The 12,980-nt window shown below is 31.5% G+C and overlaps 1 protein-coding gene across 1 annotated transcript; it reads left to right on the plus strand.

Moving 5' to 3' along the window:
• Positions 1-7,297: 7,297 nt before the first annotated feature.
• Positions 7,298-12,903, plus strand: LOC101263469 (uncharacterized). Its single transcript, XM_010315575.4, has 3 exons — positions 7,298-7,804; positions 9,867-11,337; positions 11,635-12,903. Exons 1-3 carry the CDS (start codon positions 7,510-7,512, stop codon positions 11,819-11,821), a joined length of 1,953 nt encoding a protein of 650 aa, XP_010313877.1. The 5' UTR covers positions 7,298-7,509; the 3' UTR covers positions 11,822-12,903.
• The last annotated feature ends 77 nt before the right edge of the window (positions 12,904-12,980 follow it).

Raw genomic sequence — 12,980 nt, forward strand, 5'->3', positions numbered from 1 at the left:
TCTACCACTTTTAAAATAATTAAATATCCACTAAGGACAAAAAAAAAGTTTATTACTACTGCTATCCATTCAAATCAGTTAGATGGACCTTAGCTATCATGACCAGGGGTGGGTATAAAAGGTGATATGATATGATACGATATAGAAGGTAATGTTTGTTTTTAATATTTTGTGAAGGGAAAATTAGTTATTATATTCAGTTAATTTCAATTTATATATTTTTGTATAATAAATGTTAGGACCGAAAATAAGCAGGTGTAAACGCGGAAGCTAGCAAAGCAAACCTCGAAAGACCACGAGTAAGAAGACAACGAGAAATATACCAAAAGACACAAAGATTTAACGTGGTTCGGTCAATCGATCTACGTCCACAAAGGAGGTGAGCAATCCACTATAAATATGAGAGTACAAAATACAGAGGGAAACAACCTCAACCAATTCACTCGGAATACATGAGAGGTTCACAAATTCTCTCTCTAACCAACACTCTCAAAGCCCTTAAAACTACATTGTGAATGCTAATTAAGTTAGAAGGAACATGCCTTTATTTATAGAGTCCTAAACCTTTTCCTACCAAAAAAGAATAGTCAATTCAAAACCTTTTCCTAAAAGGAAAACCTATTTATGGTAAGAAATCAGGGCAAATAAAACCCAACAAATCTCCCCCTTGAGCTGAATTTCTGACAAAATAAATTTGTCGACCTTCTTTACTTAATCTTCAACAACTTGCTTCTCCTCTCCATAATCTCCTTTACAAAATTTATGTCTCAACACAGAGAACTCTCTGAAACAATTTCTCCAACAAAATCTTCATTACTGTAAAAAAGGTTGCGGCTAGAACTACACCCGTCAAGATGAACACATCTTTCTAACTTGGTTCAATCATCGATTATTGAACCACTACACCTGACTCCATCATTGAATCTGGCTCTGATACCACTTGTTAGGATCGGAAAATAAGCAGGTGTAAACGCGGAAGCTAGCAAAGCAAACCTCGAAAGACCACGAGTAAGAAGACAACGAGAAATATACCAAAAGACACAAAGATTTAACGTGGTTCGGTCAATCGACCTACGTTCACAAAGGAGATGAACAATCCACTATAAATATGAGAGTACAAAATACAAAGGGAAACAACCTCAACCAATTCACTCGGAATACATGAGAGGTTCACAAATTCTCTCTCTAACCAAAACTCTCAAAGCCCTTAAAACTACATTGTGAATGCTAATTAAGTTAGAAGGAACATGCCTTTATTTATAGAGTCCTAAACCTTTTCCTACCAAAAAAGAATAGTCAATTCAAAACCTTTTCCTAAAAGGAAAACCTATTTATGGTAAGAAATCAGAGCAAATAAAACCCAATAATAAATAATTGTGATTTTAGTTTTTTAAAAAATGTCTTAATTATATTATATTAATATTATTTAAAATAAAGTACAAATAATTCTCTTTATTTCAATATAAAGTAATAAAAAATTCAAAATCTCTCTTTACATGTGTATTCGATATTTCAATATATAAATATCAAAATAACACGTTACATTCCAAACTTTTAGAAATGCATACCAAATATCATAATATGAATTACACCCCTAATCATGACTTTGGGCCGTTTGGATATAATTTCTTTTATAATTATTTTCAAGTCTTTTTTTATGAAATAAAATTTATTTATTTAACTGTATGTTATGTTAGATTTTCAAATCCAAACATGAAAAATAGTTTGAAAAACTCATCAGAACCAATTTTCCAAATAAAAGATAATTAATTTATCCCAAAACTTTGATATCTTTTCGAGGTGAAATTCATACTATACGACTTCAAGTTTTAAATATTATTCTAACTCAACCAATCATTGCAGAGTTAGGAGCTGCATTTAATATAGAATTAGAAAAATGGTAGAAGTATAATATTAAGTAATATAGTAAAAGGCAGTGCACGTGTTATGGTACATCATATTATTCATGCATTCTAATGAGGGTGTCAAGCGATTTAAATTGAAATTGAAGATAGAAAGCGGGTTGCATCTTGATTCGTTCAAATTTATTTTGGGCTTAAATAGGTTGATTTAAATAGATTAAAAAATGGATTAAATAATAATATTTAATTTTGTGATTACAATTCAAATTTTTGTTTAAGATATTTTTTTTATTAAAAAAAAAAATAAAAAAAATGAATAGATAAATCCTAAAAATATTAAATATATAATAATTCATACCTTTAATATAGAAAAATATCTTGACAAAGAGATTTAAAACTGATTGAAATTGAAGATTGAATTGGACTCACATGAGGACTCTCTTAAAATGTGTTAGACTTAAAAGGATTGAGATTGAACCCAATTGAAATTATCTTGAGCCAAATCCTTAAAATTCTGAACAGATTGAGCAAGTTACCTATATTTGAGTTCATTTTTGACACCTCTACATTCAATCAATAAAATCTTCATAATTTTGTCTTTATGATACAAGACCTTGCAATGAGGAGATAAACAATTATAATTGGAAATTTGGATCGAACAACAAATATTGTGAAATAGAGCACTAATGAAATATAATTATGTCTTCTTATTTGTCTTTACTATTTTTTTTTGTGTGTGAGAGTTAAATTTTTTATTTTATAATCTAACTAGTGAAATTGATTGCGCTTCGCGCGGTTATATGAAATATCTATAAGAAGATAATATATAATATTTATATTTAGGTTAGTATCAGATATGTAAGATAATATTAATATTTTTTTTCATCTGAGATATGATAAAAAAATTTCATTCTTCAAAGGGAAAATGCACAGGTAAACCCTCAACCTATGTCCGAAATCTCAGAGACACACTTATACTATACTAAGGTCCTATAACCCCTTTGGACTTATTTTATAAGTAATTTTCTACCCCTTTTCGGCCTATGTGACACTATCTTGAAAACGACATCATGAAATTAATATTTTATTTTCAATTACCTTTTTAAGTATAATAAAAATGAAACTCCTAATCATCGTAATCTTTTTGTTATTGAAATGGAATAATTATTTCGATTGAGTTTTAGAAAAAAAAAATAAAAAATAAAAGATCAAATGATTAAAATTGACAATGCATGTAGCCAAATTATTTATACAAATAAAAAAATAACAATTATAGAAAAAGTAGCATAAGTTACTAATACAAGTCAAAATAAAAGGGAAACTCCAGCATAGATAATTTTTAATTAGGCTTTTTTTTCTTTCCACCATCTTTCTCTTGATATGTCAAACTCTTCAATCTTCATCATATGCAACCAATTAAATTAAAAAAATGTTATATAAATAGAAGATCATGTACCAGTTAAAAAATAATTATACCAAAAAAAAAAAGAGATTTAAACTACACGTAATATATTTATATATTATTTTTTAATTGTACCAACAATACTAAATATTAATCATTTGTTGAGATCTAAAAAATATTATAATTACTACATTATATCACGAAAACTGACTGTTAGAAAAAACAATTACGTAATGACAACACATTGGGAAAAATTACAAAGGCATTGTGTTTTTATTATACTTATTTGGTGAATGATATATAAAATATATATGAACAAAATATTAAGAAAGCATGTTCAAATAAATAAAAATAAAAATCAAACTTGAGAACAAAATATATATCACCTTCATGTACTTCTTTTTCTGTTACATGTTAGATAATTCACAAACAAATATAATAAAAAGAATAATGATAATTTTAAATATAAATCTTCATGAAATTAATTATGAATATATAGACAAAATAGAACAAATGAAAAAATAAAAACTTGAGAATGAAGTATAACTTATTATATGTACTTTTTTTTTCATGTTAGTTCATTACAAATCAAATATGAATTTATACAGATAAAATTAAAAAAGTATAAAAATAAAGACTTGTGAATGAAATATTTTTTACTTCATACGCTTCTTTTTTCACAAATCAATATGATGAAAAAGAGAAAGGATAATCTTGAATGTAATTCTTCATGAAACTAAATATGAATTTATAGGCAAAATAGAAGAATACCATAGGACATCATAAACTTACAAATTTAAATTTGAAGGTTACGGACATAAAAATGATAATAGTTATAAATATTATTAAAAGTTATAATTAATAAGAAGTAAATTATGAGTAATAACTCTTTGTGAATAAATAAAAAATACTTAAAATATATGAAAATATTATCATTTTATGATTAAAAGTGAGACAAAAAAATAAAATAGAATGTGAAAAGTCTTTGTTATAAATGTTCTTCTATTAATAAAATATTTATTTGTAATAAATTAAGTTGCTTTTATAATGCAATAATTGATTTTATATTTTAAAAAAGGCCCAAAAAAAAAAAGAAGATGAAGATAAATATATAATTTTTATTTTACGTTCCCCTACTCAAAAATGTCATAATGTTGTTAGAATATTTATGTAAGCATCTAAAGGAATTAACTACAAAGGCACATCCACGAAGAATCTGTCGAGTGTTCGAACATTCATTAATGTCGTCACGAAATATGTATATATAATTATATATCTATATAAAAATTAAGAGGTACACTACATAAAAATGATCATCAGCAGTAATTTAAAAATTATTTTTAATTACAGCTAAGTATATATTTTTAGCGGTAATTAATACTCTATATATGTCTCTAAACCTTTATCAACATTGGTTCTAATAGCACTTAGCTAAAACCGGTAAAAACTTTATTACTCTTTCTTAATGTTAAAATTTAATATTGCTAAAAATAATTTTTTCTATAATGATATTTGTATAAAATTAACATAGAACACCCAATAAACAAATAAATTTGTTTGGATTCGTTACTTTGGTTTGTTTTTGTCTTTCATTTTTTAAAACACAAATTAAAATCGTGCTTATATCTGCATTTTTAAAATCCACCTAAACAATTTAAAGTTCTTAAAAGTTATTTTAACTTAAAAATATTTAAAATAGGTTAATTCAAATAGAGTCATACTTTTTTTTTTTAAATGACTATGATTTTGTAACTTAAAGTTTGTAATAGTTGATTTTATATATATAGAGAGAGAGAGAAAGAATGTGTTTTTATTGGCACAACATCGAGCTTTAACAATAGAAACATCAAATCTATGCAATTACATCAAGTGAAATATTCTTAAAAATCAATACCACAAACACACGTCAATAATTTATCTAAATTTACAAAAAAAAGTAAAAATATAATTTCATGTGAATACAATTTATAAAATGATTATCAGTGATAACCTATTCCTCAAACATAAGTATTTTGTTAGAACTTTATACCCTAAAACCTTATTCAAATCAGTGTTTCTACTCTCTACAATGAAAGAGCTAAGTTGTCAAAAAGAGAACCCCCCCCCCCCTCCCCCCCTTCCCCACATAATTGATAAAGTGGGCTGAGCACCCAAAATAGGCCCATGCCCAAATCTCTTCCATGGACTGGGCTTACGGCTTCACCTTGGGCTTTTGTTCCCATACGGGTTCTAATTGGGCGGGGTTAAATCCGTAAATTCCAAACTTCCTACTTTCTTTTATATTGAAAAAAACATATTTATTTTTATAAAGTTAAAAGAAGGAGGAGGATGGTGGGGAAGGTATAACTCTTTTTGTTATGTGGCTTGCATTAACAAGGCAAGTTATGAATCAAATATTTGCAAATTCAATAACATAAGTTTACTAATGAAGCAAAGATACATGGTTGTATTCTTAGATTTTTACTTTTAAGATTTCAAATTTTAATATATTATAAAATAAAAATATACCATTTTCCCTTTCATATTATATATATGTCTCGATAGGCAGGTTAATCATACATATTAATTAATTACAGTGTTTATCGTATTATATCTTGTATTAAGTAAAACAACAATCTCCTTTTTAAAAATATGTATTGGTATAACTTTACTACACATCACTAATTAAAATTTATGTTTCAATTCTAAATATTCTTTGTCAGTTATTTTTATTAATTTAATAATGCTCTTTTTTTAATCTTTAACAAATAATCAAAGAAATAAAAAAAATATATTAAATAAATAAAATATTCAACGATCAAACAACAACGAAAATATTTAGGAGGTTGATAAATCCAATTACAAACTAGCGAATCACTGTGTTAGAATTGAAAAGTCCATATTCAAAGACTTAAAAGAGTTGATGATACTCCAAAGACCAAGAGTCAATGATCAACCTTGAATGCTACACTTCAAATAAATAGAATACCTCGTCAAATTTTTTGTTCTTACAATAATATAGATATCGAATATTAAGTGAAAAATAAATAATATTTATATTTGCTTAGTTATAATAGCATATTATATAGTTTGTTAAATAAGTCTTAAAAGAGTAGAATATATATAAGATAGAGGATGAAAAAAATATAGTAAAGTAATAAAATATATTAAGCAAGTAAAACATTTACTTATATTAATATAATGTAATTATCAGCCAAAAAAATTAGATGATAGGATTTATATATTTGCTAATATTAATTAAATAATAAATCTATTTATATAGCTTACAACACATTAATGATTTACCATAAACGTCAAATGCAAAATAATTTTTTTTCTCCCTTATGAAGTAATCAGTTGTTTGTTACTTTCTTCATGATAACTTATTGTTATACTTTTTTTTGAAAGAAGGAAAATAAATTATGACGTGGAGAGATCCAATCAAGGCAACCTATATAAGATTGGAATGGAAAAAACAAATACTAATATTTTAAAAACTGAAATGGTAGTTGAAGACGAAGAGTCAATGATCAAACAGTAACTGCATTAAAAGAGAAAATAAAATTTAAGATAAATTACTTCTTTCTTGTTTTATATTACCATATATACTTTTCCCTTTTTAATCAACTTCAAAAGAAATAATTATATGTATAATAATAAATTTAATTTTAAACTTGGAAAATACTTTTTTGAGCTGCTACATATAAAAAATTTATGAATTAATAATAAATATTCTGTTTAATTATTTTGAATACAGATTGTTTGAATGATAATTTAAAGAAATTGTAAGTTGTTTAAATTTTAAATAATTATTTAATAAATATGTAGTTAACATTTATTTAATATATAAAATTTTTAGTCCTAGTTGAATTAAGATTCAAATTATTTTTGAGTTTATAAATCATAAATTTGAAAACCAAAAGTACACCAACTCAGCACTTTCCTCAAATGGAAGTCAAGCTCGTTCCTCACGATTCTGCTGTACATACATATTTACGTTTTTGTCCATTAAACGGAAGGACATAATAGTCATTTCAGAAACCCCTCATGAATCTTCCACCCGTCACAACTACGGCAGTCCCCACCCATCACAATATAATCCAACACTCTCTCTTCCATCCCTTCTACTCTCTCCATATCCTCTTCTAATCCTACGCACTCCTCAACTAACCTTACGCACCAGACATACATAAAAAGACTAAATTTTACACATCGGAATTCGCTAACGTGCGCCATTTCTTCTCCGGCAACGGCAACTCGTAGGAAATGGGTGGTGCAGGCGGAAACGGGAACGGCGGAGGGGGAGGGCCGCAGCCGTCGGGTGCGGCTGAGGCGCTGTACTCGGCGGCGAGGATTTCGGTATGGTGGGATATAGAAAACTGTCAAGTGCCTAGAGGATCTGATCCTCATGCGATCGCTCAGAATATAAGTTCTGCGCTTGTGAATATGAACTACTGTGGACCGGTTTCTATTTCCGCTTACGGTGATACAACTAAGATCGCTTCTTCTGTTCAACAGGCGCTTAATAGTACTGGAATCGGCCTTAATCACGTTCCTGCAGGTATACTTTTTGCTGAGACACATTTTTCCTGTTTGCATCTTTATTAGTCTGTGTAATTCGGATGAAAATGACTTGTTTTTAGTTGATTTGATGTTTGGTTGAGTCGATCTATGTTTTAAAAGTTGATTTTTGTGTCACTGGACAGGATCGGTTAGATCTCATTGAATTTTACCTATGATTGTTTTGTTTCTGCTGATATATAAGTCAACGGAGTGTTTTTCATGGTCTAAAGAGCATGGCTGACCCTTTGAATCCATGCAAGTGCCAATCTGATTTTTCTGTGGTCGAATTCACAGTCAGATGCAAAATTGCATTTTTTCCCAGTGAAAATAGCCATGTTTTCCAATTTAAACAGGATTTTTACTTGGAAAAAAAGCGTTGGTTGTGTTTTTTTTTTTTAATTTTCTCATCAAACCCACTATCAGTGATAGAGATTGGGTGTTTAATAGTCTGTTTAGCACATACTCAGAACTTGTACGAGTTGCTGATCTTTTGTTTCGGAATTATAGAGCTCATTTTCTCTAGATCATGAAGAAATCAGAATATGGTCCGCGGTAGATCCATGATTTTAAGTTATGGGGTGTGAGTACTACTGCACAGTCCATACTCTTTTATGAAACTGGCCTTTTCATCAACTCTGAAGGTAGGAAAGAAGACTTTATTGAGAGTGAAGCAAATGAGCTCAATCTTCTTGGCGGGAAGTTTTCTTTTAAACGTGTATGGATAATGGGCGTGGATTATGCATATGTATTTTTTAAATAACATTTTCAAGTATATATAGTTGGATATGGCTCCTCCTCTAGTTCCTTCTGTTCTAGTTTGAAATTATGACGTGTATCTAGTGTCGTCTAGTATTTTCAGTGTTTTGAAAAAATAACAATTGTAGTGCTTGAGATTTCAACTTGGGACTGTAAGTTGGACTTTTAACCCTCTCAATCACTAAGCCAACCTCTAATTTTATTTTTAGGAGGTTCAAAACTTATATTATACTTATTTTTTTTGTCAAAATACCTTATGTATACTGTGTAACTTCTCGCAGGGCAAACCCCCTCTCTGCCTTCTATATCCGCCCTGCACGTGTTTACTTAATAATTTAATAGATCTGATATATTTTACTAATTTCTATATTTTTTTTACGGTAATTAAAGGACAGTCTATATTTACCATAGTTAAAGTATAGCCTCTGCTGCCAAAATGTATAATCCGTTTACCATTTCTAGCTTCTGAACCTCAAAGTCTGGTGGAAAACCACCATGAACCTCTCTTTTTGTTTCTCAATTTGATTAGACCTAAAAGCTTCTTGAAAGAATTGCACACAGAGAACTTCAACACCAAGTCAAATTAACTTGAAGCTAGTAACTTCCACCTAAGAGTGGGGAGATTAGCATATATATTTGAGACTGGGAGAATAAGATACTGAATTTGCTTTCTGGCCGGCCGATCGGGCAAAAAAGTTGAAGGATCCTCAAAATTGTCAATCGCAAGTTGGCAATTCAGAAGCAGCGGTGGAAATCAAGGCATGCTTTGTCATCTCAGTTTCTTTTTGTGCAAAGAGATTGAAATGATTCCGCCTTTCTAGCTTGCTTCCGCCCTGCTCAGAAGAAAGATTTAGTGCATCCATCACTTGAATTTTCTTCCCAATCAGAAGACAAATTTAAACATGTTTCGTTGGCTTTGATGGGAAGGCTCTAATTTTGGCTGAGCTTCATCAGTTCTCTGTGAAATATTTGGAAGAGAAAGGAAATTTACTTTTCATTGTGTGTGTGTGTGTGAGAGAGAGAGAGGGATTGTGAGTTGATTTTTGACCATACTGGTGGCATCTGCTGCTATACATACAACCTAGGACAAAAGTGAGAATTTGGAGCTGATATGTGGTCGTTTAATGTTTAGTGGAATTCTCATCTTAATTGAGTCGTAAGATAGCCCTTGAAGGTAGTGTATAGACCAACTGAAAAACAGTGTATTCAAGATTCTTACTTTTAACATTTGTGGTAGCGCGATTTTGATACATTTAGAACTGCTTAGACTCCGGTGTGACAATTTTTTGTCCAAATGTGTACAGGTGTTAAAGATGCAAGTGATAAGAAGATTCTTGTGGACATGTTATTCTGGGCAGTTGACAATCCTGCACCTGCTAACTATTTGTTGATTTCGGGAGATCGTGATTTTTCAAACGCACTTCATCAATTGCGCATGCGCAGATATAATATTCTTCTCGCACAACCTCAAAAAGCTTCTGTTCCCCTTGTTGCTGCTGCGAAGACTGTATGGCTTTGGACAAGCCTTTCATCTGGAGGACCTCCACTCACAAATAGTGAATCAAGTCAACTTGTTAATAGCAGCTACGGTTCTTTACCCACTTTAGACACATTATCAACGTCATCTAGTGACTCCAGTCTGATAAACCAGCTTGACACTTTCCATGAAAACCCACAAATGAAGTTTAACAATTTGGGAAGGGGTACAGATATTAAGCAGAAGGGCAAACCAGTTCGTAGAAGTGTGAATCAACCCAATATATCACGAACTTCATCTGGCACACAAGAAAATCATAGTGCTGCAAACTTTCATCAACCAGGATATGGATATCCTAAGCAGTTCAATGATTCAGTGGAGTTGCCTGGAGCTCATAATTCAAGAACTCCTTTCAGTGGGCCTGTACCGAGCGGTGTTCCTGGTAATCCTGAGGCATCCTGGACGAATGGAAACAACTCACAGAACAATTATCAAAACAATTATCCTCCAGGAAGGCCAAACAACCTCCCAGTATCACCGATAATTCCACCTGGTAATTTCTTACCACCTAATTCGCATGTGCATCATTCACATTCAATGCCTCCTAGGTCTGATGCAATTGGCTACACCTCAGGCCCTCAAATATCTATGCCTGATATGGGTAAGCTAAAAGTCAATGAAAACTCCACTAATGGTCATAATCGTCCTTTTTCTCAAACGTGGAATGGAGAATCAAGACAACCTCCTAACATTGAGAATTCTTATACAAATACAAATGGGCCTCATAAAGGACACAATTTGCAGAAGAAAACACCATTTTATGTTGAAAAAGAGGTAAACAGGCATCCACATTCCAGCCCTGAGATTCCACCACCGTCATCTATAGCAAATAGCAGTAATGGACCTCTCAATGGTGTGTGGGGAGCTCCAGGATGCCCAAAACCTTCTGATTATGTTCAAGGCCTTATTGGAGTCGTTTTACTTGCATTGAACACCCTTAAAACTGAGAAGATTATGCCTACTGAAGCAAACATCTCTGATTGCATCAAATATGGAGATCCAAAACACCGCAATACTGATGTTAAGAAGGCTCTCGCGAGTGCAGTTGAACAACAGCTGGTAGTAACACGGAATTTAGGTGCTTTGCAATTATATGTTGGTAAAAATGAGAACCTATGGAGGTGTGTGAATCCCATTGGTGGTAATATGAAACAATATCCCAAAGAAGCATGGGATGACCTCCAGAAATTTCTATCATCTTCTGCCGGACGAGCCGCCATAAGCGCTACTCAGTGCAGGTAATGGGTTCTCATTTAGTTTGAACCTTTGTGGAAGTTTGCGGAAGTTTCTAAAGTTCTTATTTAGGTGAAGCACTTCCAATTTAAAATCCAATTAAACATTGTATTGAGAAAAAAGCATTTAGGTTCAGGATTATGGCAAACAAATTTTTATCTTTGTAAGGTCCACTCAAATTTTTCTGTGTAGTTTTATTTTACCTTTTCAAATAAAAAAGAAGACAGAAGATGATTCCTTGTGTGTGTCTTGGCTGATATGATCTAATTTTGAACTTGCTTATTTACGTTTTCCTTCTCTAGGTTTGAAGCAGCAACAGTTATTAAGAAAATGTGCTTAAAGGAGCTTGCTTTAGGCGAAATACTTCAGATCTTGCACATGGTTGTTAACATGAAGAAATGGCTTGTACAACCTCAATCCGGATGGCAACCAATTAAGTTTACTCTCGCAGAGATCGTCCCCGATTCAGGGGTGGTAGCTGCTACATAAGATCTGCGAGATCTGGTTATGGACAGGGAGAGATGGCTTATAGGTATTTCTTATCAGTTCCTTCATGAGCTTACCGACTGAACTGGTAATAAATCAATCTAGTACATATCTCCTCTTAAAGGGTCTCAATAGGTTAAGTTGCTGTATTTATGGTTTAAGTAGATTGTTCTGTAGTAGATATAGTTATAGTTTGGCTGTTTTATCTTTTTCCCGGGAAATCACAAAGCACTGTGACGGGAGCTTATGTTGGATAAGAAAAACCTTCTGAGGGATTGGAGTTTGGCTGGGATTATGGAATATCTTAAGCGAGAGATTGCTTGCTATACATGGGTGGTGGGTGCTTCATATTTTGGGCTATTTCGTCGTTGCCCGGTTATTGATTATTGATTAAAGGGATCTACAATTGTGGAAAGTCACGGACTATGATTCTGGACCTCTTCGAGTAACGTATGTGAGAATATCCTAGTTGCTTTTGTATCAAGCATATACATTTTGGAATCTAGGCATCTCAGAGCTGGTATCATGTATAAAATTCGTCGAAAAAGGATATATGCTTGTTTGGTTCATATTAATGACAAAAGTACTGGTGGTAAAGTCTCTGAAGCTGTTGGAGGCTTGGAGCTGATTTATTGTTAGAGTAGTTTTCAAAGGTGTATCGGTGCAGTATGAAGATATTCAGATGTTGCTGACTGGGTAGAGAATCGAATGCCTAAGACCCTCGTGTTTAAACAAACAGGACTAAGCAAACAAAAAATATGTGGCAGATTATGGTATTATGCATAAATCAGAGTTGTGCGAAGACTGATAGATCAAAATCTTCCTTTCAACCGTATATCACATTTCACTTGGAATTATGGAAGTTAGAAACAAATGACTCCATCCTTGAAGGTATGATGGATAATTCTCGTTATGACTGCATACAAAGAGAATTGTATGCTATTGTCTCACTGCATGCTTTAGGTCTCATTTGCCCTGCTGTTTTAAACTATTGTAGATATGTGTTGTAATTGCTGTAAACTTGGAAGGAGTTCATTTTCAGCATTAACTTTAAAAATAAAACTTTGCTTGGTTTTTCTTTGTTATGTTGCAGTGACTTTTTTTCCTTTGTCTAAATACCAAGAATCATTAGAGTATAATTTTGCTTCATTATTCAATATTA

This window comes from Solanum lycopersicum, chromosome 1 (genome assembly GCF_036512215.1).
Source record: "Solanum lycopersicum chromosome 1, SLM_r2.1".
Taxonomy (NCBI): domain Eukaryota; kingdom Viridiplantae; phylum Streptophyta; class Magnoliopsida; order Solanales; family Solanaceae; genus Solanum; species Solanum lycopersicum.